General features: G+C 37.4%; 1 protein-coding gene across 1 annotated transcript in view; it reads right to left on the bottom strand.

The window, feature by feature from the left end:
* Positions 1-9,099, bottom strand: part of LOC109050217 (double-stranded RNA-binding protein Staufen homolog 2) — a 107,292-nt gene extending 98,193 nt beyond the window's left edge. The window contains 9 exon segments of the mRNA XM_042714207.1: positions 4,905-5,037; positions 5,270-5,369; positions 5,372-5,397; positions 5,400-5,430; positions 6,681-6,811; positions 8,898-8,940; positions 8,942-8,986; positions 8,988-9,038; positions 9,040-9,099. Coding sequence (XP_042570141.1) covers positions 4,905-5,037; positions 5,270-5,369; positions 5,372-5,397; positions 5,400-5,430; positions 6,681-6,811; positions 8,898-8,940; positions 8,942-8,986; positions 8,988-9,038; positions 9,040-9,099 — 620 coding nt within the window.
* Positions 9,100-15,016: the final 5,917 nt, after the last annotated feature.

Genomic DNA, 15,016 nt, shown 5'->3' with positions numbered 1-15,016 from the left:
TGACAACACACACACAGACAAAAAATATATATATATATATATATATATTCTTTTTTTTTCTGAACAGTGAGAAAGTGCAGAAAAGGGAAACATTGCCATATGGCAAGACCTTTGCATTGAAGGTTAACAGCATGTGTCTGGCTTGAATGGCTTAACTGTCAAACTAAATAAGTGTTAAATGGATAAATGCAAACAGCAATTCTCAAAACACTCTTTGGTGAAGGGTGTTTAAAATGATACCTAAATGTTTTCTCAGTGTTTTATGAATTCCTGTGAGGCCTGAAGGTTTGTTCTGCAGATTTCATAACGCAGAGCTCTATTTTGGACATAAGAGTCCATTTATGTCTTAACACTAGTCATGGTCACCTGCTTTATCTTTGACATGCCTGACAGTGACAGACATCATTCCTAAAACATGACTCAAATGTTACAGGAAAGATAAATCAATTCCAGTAAGCAAAGATTTCCCCTTCACCAAAATTCATTTTGATGAGAAACGATGAAATACTGAAAGCAGGAAAGATAGTGTACTGACTAAACAATGTATTCTTTGTTGCAAAAGAGTGGTTTGCTCATGGTTGAGGGAGTAGGTGCTGAGTGAAAAGCACCATCCTTTTACCATCTTATCTTGCCAACAACCATTGCCACAAACATAAATCATCTGATTTCCCAGTACCCTCAGACTACCTAAAAATGTAGAAGCAGGTGCCAAAAACGAGCTAAGAAAAGCACCCGACTAAAAATGAAACAACTTTCAGTTGTCATGAAAGACCAGGCTCATACTAATGGTCATAGCATCAGAAAAAGGTCTCAAAATGATATTTATTTCTCTCTATCTCTGCTCTTCATCTAGGGTTGTCTGGTACATACAGTAGTAGAAAAAAAAATACATTTTTAAAGTTCAGCAAATTTCAAACACTGTTAAAAATATACAGTAACTGCAGTCATGCACAGTTCAGTCTGAAGTGAAATATGAAGGCTAAAGCGTGTAAAAATGAAATGCATGATTTGAAAATCAAAACTGTGTTGATTCTGAAAAGTAATCATAGATTTTTATTACGATTAACAATGCACTGAAATTATTTCTACACAGAAACACTAATAACCAATTAATTGATCAAATTTATTTAATAATCTACACTCAAATAAAAACTGCTGTATACATTAAACTGCACATAAGCTAGTTTTGTTACATCAAATTTTGTAATGAAATAATTATGTTTCTATTCTAACTCATAGTAAATGATTACGACCCTCAAAATTGTTTTGACTGAATCCAAAAATATTTTTTCGGTTGCCAAAATTTTGTTGTATCTCTAATTACTCATACCCATACAAAGGCCATCTAAGAGCATGGAAAAAAGAAAAAAGGTTGCAGATGAAATTAATAAAGACTTATTTGTGTCATCATTCATATTCAAGTGTTTCCATTTCAGGAAAGCAAGTTAATGGTTTATATTTTCTTGCTCAGTTTCTATATTTTTACATTGTGGGATATTTGGAAATATGCTCAGACACACACCTTGTGATAATATTTAAATAAATATCATACACTATTAAGGGATAATTATTTACATGAATGTATATTTCAATTAGCCTACAAGTTTAGTAAGCATTCCAGTTGTTTATTTGATATGCAAATCTAGCATGCATTTTTAATGGCCTACCTCCCATTTGTTTGTATGGAGTTATGTATTTAGTATGGATACTGCGATACAAGAATCAAGGCAAAATCTGGTATTGAGCCAACCATACCCCAGAGCCACGTTATCTTTATTGCAATCAAAACAAACCAAGGTGCTGATTTGGCCTAGACAGTGACGCATGTCCACCTCCACTCTATGCTGGCTCGCCTAGCAAACTCTCTTCCTCTGAGCTTCCAGTCTTTTCAGCCACAGCTCAATATCAGACCAGGAAATATCACTGGAGAGGCTCGACAGCAATTATCCTCATTATTGTTACAGTTAAGCACCGACGCATCGTTACTGCCGTGCCCAAATGAGAGAAGGTGAGATCGTCCCGGAAAAGACCCATCCAAAATTTCGACTCTGAAAGAAATGCAGGCGCTCCCCAAAGAAAATGAACACAGAACGTTGTTAGGAACACAAAGCCTGATGTTAGTCACAAAGAGCAAAGGCCTGGATGAATGAGGTAATTGCGTGATGCTACCTGACTGCAACTCAACTGCCACTCAGATCCATACATGATTGGATAAACTAAGCTAGGATGAGAGTGCAGATTTGGTCTTAGTCTACATAAGCTGGAATAATGAGGAGTTTACAGCTCTTGGGTACATGATTAGGTTGTCAGAAAAGATGCTTATGTTAATCTGCACCACTGCAGTTTTAATGGACTGAAAGAGGATATGAACAGTGAGTTGATACATCTAAAAGCCAGTCAGCCAGGAGTGTAATGAGAGTATGTAAATAATGTTTACATCATTCATAAACAAGCTGCAGTCTTCATCTCCAAGTCCAAGTATTCACTACCATTCAAAGTCTGGGGTCTGTAAGTTTCTTCAAGAAATTACCCAGCAAGGATACATTAAATTGATAAAAAAAAAAATGACAGTAAAGACATTTATAATGTTACCCGATATTTAGATTCCAAATAAATGCTGTTATTTTGAACTTTCTATTCAAAGAATCCTGGAAAAAATGAAGCACATTAAACACAAAAAAATACTAAGAAGCTGCTTTCAACATAAAAAAAAAATGTTTCTTGAACACAAAATAAAAATATAAGAAAGATTTACAAATGTTTAAATAGAAAATCGTTATTTTTAAAAAAAAAAAAAAAACCCTTGTTTTAGTAAACAAAACAAAAAAGCTTTCATTTAGTTTTCATGACCAGAACAACACTAAAAATAAACTTGAGTCACTTGTTTCTAACACTGGGATCCTTCACAGCAATATGCAGAGCAGTAGGTGCTACACCAAGCTAAGAAAAGCACAATGTTTGGCTCACATTTTACTCCTAATATTCAGCTATTTAGGAATAATAGCATCTATGCCACTTCCTCTTTATTAACTCAGCCTGTCAATTCATGGTGTATTCAAAAACATTAATCTGTCTACAGAAGCATAAATCAAGCTTTCTCTGATTTTCAGAACTCAGTTTGTTTTTATATATATCTTAAAGATTCCTCATGATATGACCCTTTAAGTACCACTGCATAAATCAAAATACATTTTTTGCTAATCAATACCCTTTCTGATTAAAGCATGCATATTCACATAAACCTGTCAATGCTTTCAGTCTCATAATCCCTGAACCCACTGCAGCCACGCCATTATTCTTCTCCATAATGAACAGTACAGACACAACATCGATATTTTACTAAAACCATAAATTAGAGCGCTGTAATTAAGCGAATCTGTGTTTAAATTATGTGAGGCCTGTAGCACATCTGAGAGGATCTTTGTTGAATGAGGAGAGGGCAAAAGACTTCATATGCAACACCCTTAATATCTACAACAGTCCCCCATGGTGGTCTCCGGCCAGGCTTCGCACCAAAATGATGTAATCGCACAGAGGATCCAATTTAACTTTGGCTCCTTGTTGTATTACTATTTCAAAGACTACATCATAGAAATTCTAGATGTGCAGCGGAGTAACATGTATACATTTTTTCCACTAAATCACTACACGCAGGCCCTTTAATGCTTTTTGATATCAGGTTGAGATCTTAGCATTACAAGACTCAGGTTTCTCACCTCATCTTTGTTCTCACAGTGTCCATTGAGCTTCAATCGAAAGCAAATGTCTAAATAAAAGCTTCAAATGACAGCTGGATTAAGGTGTAATGTGCTTCCTGTAATGTAGTGTAGTTTTCCGATTCGCGTCAACTCTGCTTTTCGCCGTTCGTTCCTTTTATCTGATGAACACGTCAGTGTTGGCATGTTTCTTTTCATCCTCACCGGTTTAGCTGGAATAAACTTACAAATAGCGACTCAAAGTTTGCAGAAATATAAATGTTTTATAGAGGTTTTAGACGCAGAGCTCAAATGCTAGACATATATGAAAGTATAGTGAATCTTGAAAGTATTTTATTTGATATTTTGCAGCATAAATCAAACGGGACAGATGCTAACATGGACAGGTTGTGTGACTGCCTTCATCTTCAAAAACTATGAGCAAAGCTATGCAAGGTACTACAAAAACACCCCAGGCTACATTAAACGGGAGTTCACTTGCAATTCGTGGCGACCACAATGTGTGTTATTGGCCATCAAGAGCATAAACCATCAAAATACAAAAAGACGTTTAGAAAACCAAACACTCAAACTATGAAGACAAGTCAGTTTTTCCAAAAGAAAGCAGTGGGATCTGAACAAAAATCACAAGGCATCATCCAAACACCATATGGCAATATTAATCCATTTCAATATTTCATATTAAGGACAGTTGTGTTTACTTTTACATTTCTGTTAGTTTGCTGTTTTCCCTCTTGGTGTAAAACATGGGTAAGCAAAGCCAAAGTCTGAAGGCACAAGGGTTGAGGAAAAATAATGCAATACTGCCACCTAAATGTAATGAGCAGAACTGCTCTTTAAGTTCCTATAGGTTGCCCTCTTGACAAACAATCAAAGCTAAGTACAAAATCACAGATAAGACATCTTCATCATTAAAATGTTGAATACAGCGGTCAATCTCTAAAACCAGACACTATTTTGACAGCCAATCAGAGTATGTTTGACATAACTCCAGTATGTCACCACTAGGTGGAAGCAAAGGCAAATAATACACCTACTACAGTAGAATAATACATTCATTGTCATTCATGACAATAAGGTTTCCAGGTAGGAATTTTAAAGAATCACTATATCAACTTTCAGCACTCACGTGCTTCAGAGACATGGAGGTCCTAGAAAAATCACATATCCACAGGCTGAGGGACGTACCTCTGGTTGAACATTCCTCTAAAGTTGTAATTGGCTCTGTAGTTGGGAATGGGTTTGGGGTCCAGGGGTCTGTAGATAGCTGGCTCCCCTCGCTTCATGGCCAAGCCATTTAACTCCACTGTAGGAGTGATGGCTGCCTGCAAAAAATGAAATCAGTGTATCAGGGACTCCCCCCGACTTCATAAGACTATTCCACTTGGAAAAACAAGCAAAGTGAGGGTGTATTTTGACTTAGAAGAAGAATTGTGTATCATGTCAACCTGGCATAAAAAAAATTAAGCTTGATTATAGGCTTGTTATACTAGCTATGACTATAATAAATGAAACTAACTTGACAAAAACAGATCCTATATATATGTTGGTACCTGGGTTGCTGTTGCAGTCGGCTTTAGGTGAGCGAGGCAGAGGCCGGGGGAGGACGCTCTCTGTCAGGGCCTTGGTAGCTGCGGAGTGCTGAGCCTTTTGATGATGCTGCTGCCTTCTGACTCCCATACTGGTTCCCCAAGCACAGCTGCACCGTGAAGATCTGCACACACACATCCAGCAGGAGAGCTAGGATGATTGCTTTCTAGTCTATAACACAGTGAGCGTTTCAGCCAGCCTAGAAGTTGTCTACAAGCAAGGCAATAAAAATAACCTCAAATTCAATATTTCAGTTCTGTGCATTTATTTATTTGCCAGGTAGCCATGTAATAAGTGGAATAAACGGTAGTCAAAGTCGCAAAATAAAAGCTTTTTCCACAATGACCACCCTACATTATCCCTTACTTACTAAGCATTATTTTTATTTTACAGATTTGTGCTTTTGGCAGCGATAGACCACCTTTTCCAAGATGATCTTAAAAGATCAACCGAGTTTTGAGTTCTTTCATAACAAATATTATAAATATTCCTTAAACTGTCAGTTTAAATATTTGTATTAAAGGTGCTGTATGTGAGATTGACACCGAGTGGTTGAACTAGGTATTGCACTCCAAATTCAAAATATTGGAGAGGGTTTTTTCATGCGGCCCCTCCTCCTCAGACTTGATGCACACGCAGGTTGCCAGATTGATGAAACAAACAGCAACGAGCGCATTTGACCATGAATTAAATTAAATGCACTGTGTTTTCTGCCAACTGGCAACCCGGGTTGCTGAAATACAATTGGGTAAACTGGCAGTGGGCGGGTTTCACAAACAAAAACAAAGACCAGCATTCCGGCCCGGAACGCGCATTTTTAAAGGAGAATAACTGACTGTAGCATTGTTTTTCAGATAAACAAGTATGTTAACTTAGCATGTTTCTTAAATATCTGCAAACATATTATGGTATTTTTATGCTTTAGTAGAGTCAAAATCTTACATACAGCACCTTTAAGTTCAGTCTTAGGTGTGCTCTTTTAAAGAAATTTAGGGTTAAAATCCTACCGACTTACATTTTCAGAATGTTCACCATTCAAACTGTAGCGACAGTGATGGTGACATCATTTGCAAATTGAAATGTGATTGGACATACATCTTCCTTGCATTTATTTAACCATTAATAACTACATTTACCCTATATGTCGATTATTGTGTTTTCAGAGCAAAGCATCTCTGACGCAGAATGTCAGTCAGTAAGCCTAAGCTTACATACAATTTTACACTATTCTTTGCTGCCTTGTAAGCACCGGTTTCTTTCAGGATGTGCAAAGCTAATTAATGCATCATGAAGTTACATATTGGATGTATTTTTCAATACATTTTTAATCAATAAATACACCAGCCTTTATCACAGTGTCTTCATTAACAGTACCTTAGCATGTGCTGGCCCTTTTTCATTCAGCAACTTGTATTGAGGTTGAATCCTGTTGAAACGGGCTAACTCATTCACCAAACACATGGGAGTTTTCTCTTTAGGGTTTGCCATGTTTTCTTGAGGAGGGCCTGTCAGAAATAGATACAGCTTAAACACAAGCAAGAATGAACAAATACATGTCAGGTTTACAGTATTACATATATTGTTCCAAAAGAGCTATACACAGCACACAATACACGTACACTACCATTAAAGAGATTGTTGTTAGTAAGTTTTATTTATAAAGAAATTAATATTTTTTATTCAGCAAAGATGCATTAAAGGTACAGTTCACCTAAAAATTACAATTCTGTCATCATTTAACTCAAGCTGTATGAGCTTTTTCTTCTGTTGTTCTGTTTTCTTTATTAATCACTTACCCCCATGTCGTTCCAAACCCGCAAAAGCTTCTTTCGTCTTCAGAACACAATTTAAGATATTTTGGATGAAAACCGGGAGGCTTGTGACTGTCCCATAGACTGTCAAGTAAAATACACTGTCAAGGTCCAGAAAAGTATGAAAAGCATCGTCAGAATAGTCAGTGGTTCAACCATAAAGTTATGAAGTGACAAGAATACTTTTTGTACGAGAAGAAAACAAAAATAATGACTTTATTCAACAATGCGTCTCCTCTGTCTCTCATGACATCACCGTAGCACCATTTTGGAAAACACCTGCTGAATGCAAACTGCGTACGCCCCCCCACCTCTGATTCTGTTTCAGTCGTGCCACAAGGCGATGCATTGTTAAATAACCTAAAGTCATTATTTTTGTTTTTCAAAAAAAAAGTATTCTCGCCGCTTCATAACGTTACGGTTGAATCAATGATGGCAGATGGACTATTTCGACGATGCTTTTCATACTTTTCTGGACCTTGACAGTGTATTTTATTTGGCAGTCTATGGGACAGTCACAAGACTCCCGGTTTTCATCCAAAATATCTTAAATTGTGTTCTGAAGACGAACAAAGCTTTTATGGGTTTGGAACGACATGGGGGTAAGTGATTAATGACAAAATTTTCATTTTGGGGTGGAGTATCCCTTTAACCATGTTGATAGTATAGCCACTGACTTCCATGGTACGGAAAAAAAATATTGTGGAAGTCAATGGTACCGTCAACTGTTTGTTTACCAACATTCTTTGGAATCTCTTCTTTTGTGTTCAACAGAAGAAAGAAACTCTTGTTTGGAACAAGTGGAAGGTGAGTAAATGATGACAGAATCTTCATTTTTGGGCAAACTATTCCTTTAAATTGATCAAAAGTGACAGTAAAGACAGTTATATACATTTAAAAATGTAACAAAGATTTCTATTTCAAATAAAACACTGTTCTTTTGAAAGTTTATTCATCAAAGAATCCTGAAAAAATGTCTGACAGTTTCCACAAAAACATATTAAACAATCCTTTTCAACAATAATAATAATAATAATAAATGCTTCTTGAGCACCAAATCAGCATATTAGAATGATTTCTAAAGGATCATGTGACACTGAAGACTGGAGTAATGATGCTGAAAATTCAGCTTTGCATCACAGGAATAAATTACATTTTAAAATATATTAACAGAAAACAGATATTTTAAACGGTTTTTTTCTTTATCAAATAAATACAACCTAGAAAACCATAAGAGACTCCTTTCAAAAATGTTTTAAAACATTTTAAGAGCCACAAGTTTTAGATGCTAGTTTATATAATGTTACCAATTTAAAACCAAACAAACATCTTTTTTTGAAATTTGTTGCTTGAAAACTTTGTGTGTGATATCTATCCTTTAAATAATGGCACCTGGTTTCATATTTTGCTATCTAACGAATCAAATTTAAACATTTTTAATGGTCAAAATGCTTTGGGCCCACTATAATTGTTCATTTTGCCATTTAATCATTTTAAAAATTAATCTCAAAACAAATGTCATTCCACTGAACCGACTAATAAATGTTAACCATTATGACTGATGCATATTATGATCAGATGTTTACACTGGGTTATTTAATTTGTTTAGATTTAGTAGAAAACATAATCCCTCTGACATAATACAATATACACTGTTTTCCCAAACATAATTTGCTTAGTAACAAATGGTTTTGCAAGTGGCTTAGATGGCAAAACTACACTACACTACAACTACACTGGCAAAATGCAGCGGATTTGCATGTATGCAGCGTGCCGGTACCTGACGGGCCGGCTGGTACAGTGGAGTCCACAAAGCCAGAGGCACGGGCAGGGGCAGGTGGGCGTTGTGGCTGGCACTGTGCCATTGATGGGTGGGCTGCAGACCCAGAGCTCCTGGGCTGGGCATGGCCACCAGCGGGGCGCAACGGCGTCAGGCCAGGTCCAGACAAGGGGGCTGAGGTCTGCACTTTCACTTGAGCCATGCTCTATCGCTGTTTAAAACAACTTGATTTAGCATTAAACAATCTTTCTCAAAGTTCAAATTTAGACTGTAGTTTAGTAGGCTACACAAAAAAAGGTCCTTTCCACTTCATTACAGGACAGATGATGGTCAAGGCCCTGAAAGCCATTTCAACTGGATAAACCAAGCACACATATTGTTAAAACAGATTTGAGCATTGTATGTTCATAGTTAACTCTGTAAAAGACAATAATAACATATATTGTTGGCAGGCTGTCATATCATATTATGTCCAAAAATGTCAAAACTGCTTTGAAAGTGCAACACAAAAGATTAAAGCATTACTTTCATAAAAACTATTCGTTAAAATAGACTGAACTTGTTACTATTGTTAACTAAAAAACTAAACAGTCTAAAACAACTACTAAATGTTAATCATTTAAATAAAACTGGGCAACACTGTTACAATAAGGTTCATTAGTTAACATTTGTTAACTACTTTAAAAAACATTATAACGTATCATCTTAGATATGGTTAATTTCGAAAATTTACACACGATGCATTAGCTATTACAAATTTAAAAGTTTTGCTTGTTAACATTAGTAAATTCACTGTGAATTAGAGCATGAACTAACAATGAATGACTATTTTCATTAATAATATTAACAACGATTAATAAATAAGTGTAATATGTATTGTTTGTCCAGTGGGTTAGTTAATAACATTTACTAACATGAACTTATGGAACTTTATTGTAAAGTGTTACCTAAAACTGAAATAAAATTAAAAGCCTAAAATGGAAACAAAAACTTGGCAACTGAAATAAAATAGGTTTTAAAATTTAAAATAATTTTACTTTAACTGAAAAAAAGAAGTTTAAAATAAATTGAAGTACTAAAATGACTAAACCTAAAACAAAACAACTGAAAGCTAAACAGAAAAATAAAAAAGTTAAATAAATATAATATAAAAAATTAAAAAGCACATGGACAAATATACTACAACAAACTAAAATGAAAATACAAGCATAATTTAAAAACAAAATATAATAAACTACTACCAAATAGTACACATAAACAGTACTAAAAGTAACTGCTATATTTGTGAGAAATGTGAAGAATAAACCATCAGCTCTTAATCCAGTGACAATTAGGTAACTGTGTTACTGTTTATTAATAAAAGGATTTGATTTGCTCTTGTTTGACTTTATGTCATGTCCCTGTTGCCAAGTCGCATCACAAATGACGAGAATTATTAATACTGCAAATTTTGAACTACTTTACCAGTCTTTTCATAGTTATAGGAGAAGGATGTTAAAAAATAACAAATAAAATGTATCTGGGTGAAAAAAGCTAATAGCATTAACACACTTTATAGGTGACTAAAGGAAAACTTCAGTCTTAAAAATGAAAAACCTAAATGTACAAAACAAATTCCCATGACTTTTACAACAGTCGCTTTACAGATTTTAATTGCTTCATTGGGACTTTTCCAGACCTGGCACTCACCCTTTTAAAACTCATCCGATATTTGAATAATAAATTACGGTAAACATCCTCTACACTATAAAAGCATCAAATGCAGTGCATGACATTAATCCTTAACCCAGAGTGAAAAATGATGGACTGGAAGCAAGTCCAGCATCAAGCCAGCGGAGTGAACACTGGACCAGCTAGATGCATCATGGAGATTGTTAGTGCAGTGGGATGAGAAGCACAGCTCTCTTTGTAAACCTGACTCTCAAAAGTGAGGTCACTCTCTTCCCTCGTTGTCCTCTATGCCCTGCAAATCGTCACTGATGGTGTCCTTTTCTTAGATCGTGTATGATTATCAAAACTCGTTGCTGGGGATATATTGGATTGTCGTAGTTAAACATTGAAATCAACCTGGCTGTGATTGTGTCTCAACCCCTAATCGGGGTTCTCTCCAGCAGCAGCACACAGGCCACCGGTCTGAACTCAGCTGGGAATATGCAGACATCATGGCTGAACGACTAAATACCCCTCACATCTCACCGAGTGCCCACTGCCTGTGCGTGCATGACACTCAAACAACCAACAGCGACCAGAGCGCGTTTCAGCTGCAATGCATTCCTGAATTCATCGCTATTTCAAACCACAACGCATTTAACTAGTAATAGTTTTGACCTTCGTCCTAGGGCCAGACCCCAGTTACACCTCCACATTGGCAAACACTAAAGAGAACGATGGTACCCAGGGACCCAAACACCAACCATTTGAACCAACATGTGGCCTTTTCAAAAAAATATGTCACACTTGGACGAAACGGCACAGCACCTGCTTGGTAACGAAAAAGAAAAAACATTCTGTATGGTTTATATGATGTACGTGTAACGACCAGTTTTAAGTCGAATTTGTGTACTTAGTTCATTTGAGGCTGGGCAGAAGTACTGCACCCGCTCCTCTTCGCCCGCAGATGAAGTACAGTACCCGGCTTCGGGATACCGACTAGGGGAGATTGAGAGTTGCATACGCTACTATACATAATAACGAAACTACTACTGACTTTTTAAAACCGTAGTTAACACACTATGAATTTTGTTCATTATGATTTATTTATAGATAACATACTCTGGCAAAAATGCAAAAAAAAAAAAAAACAAAAAATTTATACCAACTGATTATGACCTTAAATGCTATAGCCTAACACAGGTGTTCTTAGACCGTAGTATAATAAACCAGATACGACACCATGAGATATTAAAGTATATCAATGCCGTTTCTGAGTAATTGTACAGGAGATTAAGTCTTTAATAGTGAGGCCGATATATGACACACAGACATGCACATGTTAGAATATGTTATGTCCACTACAGTGATATTAATGCATACCAATTATAATGTATTTGTTTCTTACTAATGAATAGAGTATTGAATCGTAAGGGTTCTATAAACATTACTTTCTAGGTAACTAAGACATTAATTATGTATGGGGCATATAAACTGAGGTGTATTACACACACACATGCCACGATACACTTAATGAGAATTAGGTTATGCTAGTTAATGTTGATAGAGACATAATTCTAGAATACGTCATCTTCTGTGGATGGGTGGTCTATATATATAGTATAATGGGGGTAGATATAGTAGATTATAGTATACCCACAACACATACAACCAAATATATGGTGATATATAGAGTAGGCTTAGATATATAATAGAGCGTAAATATATATAGATAGAAAACATACTCAGCAATGATAACGAACAGGTACAGCAAACTTAAGTACCATTCCGAAATATACGGTTGTAAATTACGTACAATGCTGATCATTCGTACAATTGTCGGTAGTCCTGACTTAATAAAAAGGGATCACTGTAGGGAGGCAGTGTGTAAGATGACGAGACGCCCTCAAAGAACTGTAGCTGTTATTAGTGAAATGAACAGGCACAACTGACATAATTTGTTACACAACAACGCTACCAAAAAAAACGTGACAGAAAGAGGGACGTGACAAAAAAAAAAACAGACTGTTCCTACAACTTGCAAAACCAATTGGACTAGAGACCCTTCAGGCTCGAAAAGGAAAACAACCATTTGTGACGATACCGCAAGTACTGAAAACTAAGGGGGCAAGTGTGTACGTTTAATGCCGTCCTGTCAAACGAGGACAGTGAAATCAGACATATGACGCGCCGACGCCACTGAGCACGCACAGCCAGGGGTAGCCCTGTGGTCATTTCCATACATTTGTCTTTTCAGTTTTGTTTTTAAAAGGAATATACATGGTTTGGAAACAGAATAAACCTCCTGATATGGGGGGGCAGAGGGAAGAGTCATGGCCGCTCCAACTGATATTATTGTCTGTTGCACAAGCACATTCACTGCCCCGGGAGTCTAAGGACACGGGAGCCAACAGGACAAGGGGAATAGAAGGACCAAGCCAACCAGGGTAACTATGAGTCAAGGATTTCAGAAGGGGATGGCTAAAACGACAGCTGGGAGGGTATGAAGGTATAGAAACAGTGTGAGAGCCCGCACAGGAACTGACCAATACCGGTACAGTCAAAACATATACAAACGGTTGGTGAGCAGAAGGTGTGTCATTAACCACGCCACCCAATAACACAAAAGCCAACGACATGAGATAAACTTGACTATAGGAGAACCATCGGTTTTGAAGAAATAAAATCATTTCGAGTACGGGAAAAAGTGCAGGAGCCAAACATTAGCAAAGATAGTGCTCTGCCTATAACGATCATTTGTGATCTCCATGTAGACCCTGCGGCCCGTTAAGAAGTGGTTTCCAGTTGGTTAGGGAGTCATCTGCCATATTTTATTTTGACGTTTACATGTTTTCCTAAACTAGATAACATTTCTGTGAGAGATAAGAAAAATCAAAGGGAAAAGATTTAGGAAGAGTTGTGATGATTGTTTCGTCCTGTGAAAATGACCGGAGCCAGGCAAGTTTGACCGGAAGAAGCAGCATCTGAGATTATAGGGGGCTACAAAGAATAAAACATGTACACAGATAGAATCAAGAGAATAGACGCGCATGCGCATACGGCCATTCTTCAACGGTGGCATAGGCGGGGGCCCCAAAACAAAACAAATAAAAAAAAATAAGATTGAAGCAAATAGATTCGAGCGTAGGCCTCGAACAACAACCACGGTATGCAAATCAAGCAGTCAAGACAGAACGTGCTTGCCAACAAGGCAAGTAGAACTGGGGGACCGTACAGCTCTGCGGTAATTCGCAAACATACATACAACACTGGTGCCCGCCCATATGACCTGGCCAAAGAGAAAACAGAGGTCGTGGGAGGGTCACGGTTGGTTTTGAGGCCTCAAACACACAAATTATATCCCCCAACAAGCAGAAGGACAATGAACACCCCAAGTTCATCAGAACTGGAGGAAAATGAAACAGTACCGAATCTGACCTTAAAACTATTTTACAGTGGAAACCATAACAGAAACCCGCTTGAAGCGCTAGGGCGTAAGAGCTTCATCCGAATGGAACTGATCTTGTCTGGCATCAGCTCTGTCACGAGTGCATATCATGTCCGTAGTAAATTCAAAAAGCGAGAAGAAGTCGAAGGACACGAGAATCCAATTCGCCAGAAAAAAATGGGTTGGGCAGTTCGACATTATTTGCCCGGTGCTATGCACACCTATTCATTGGTGAGGGCCACGGACACGTGGACCTGGAAAACATACCGAAAGATGAAAGCAGGGAAAGGAATAGGGTGTGGTCCAAAGACAGAAATAATCTCAGTACAAAAAAGACACAAAACAAGAAAAATCATTCGTCCTGGATTGAGCTACATTTTCCCACAGCAACCGTTTGACATGTCTGGTTGTCCATCCCTTTTTAAAACTGAATTCCATTCGCCGTTCGGGGTTTATTGTCCAAAAACACTGCATCCAACGGCCACCGGTAACACAGAGGACAGCATCTCCCATGTTGGTGGTCTGCGTCCCCATGGTTGTGTTGGTGAGGCCCCAAGTTTAAAGGGCAGAGACCATATTAATTTAAAAAAGTGATTGGGATAATGAAGCCATAGGACTTCTCGAAAGTATCATATGAACATGGAGCAAATACTGGTGGAAAAACGGCAGATTTATAAGAATAGACGTGAGAAAGGCAGGGCCACGACAAAGTTTTATTTATCGCCAATTCAAACTATTAGTGTCGTACCATGGATACCACCATTAATGTCGTGCGTTTGGCGTTGTATGACATAGTCCGGACAGAAAAGAGAGTATCAGGAGGCCGCCATCAGGTAAAATAACATAACAGAAAGAAAATAAATAAACATAGAAGACAACTAGACCTAGGGTTTTACAGCGCACTAGCGCGAAGGAGTAGGCCACACCGGTCTAGGACGGGCTTGGAGATGCTAGCGGCTGAAGCGGTGGAAGCGGAAGAGTTCAAAAAAGTGGTGGAAACATTCCTGATGGAGTGGGTGCC

The sequence above is a fragment of the Cyprinus carpio genome, chromosome A24 (genome assembly GCF_018340385.1).
Source record: "Cyprinus carpio isolate SPL01 chromosome A24, ASM1834038v1, whole genome shotgun sequence".
Classification (NCBI taxonomy): Eukaryota; Metazoa; Chordata; class Actinopteri; order Cypriniformes; family Cyprinidae; genus Cyprinus; species Cyprinus carpio.
This window is presented reverse-complemented; position numbering and strand designations above follow the sequence as displayed.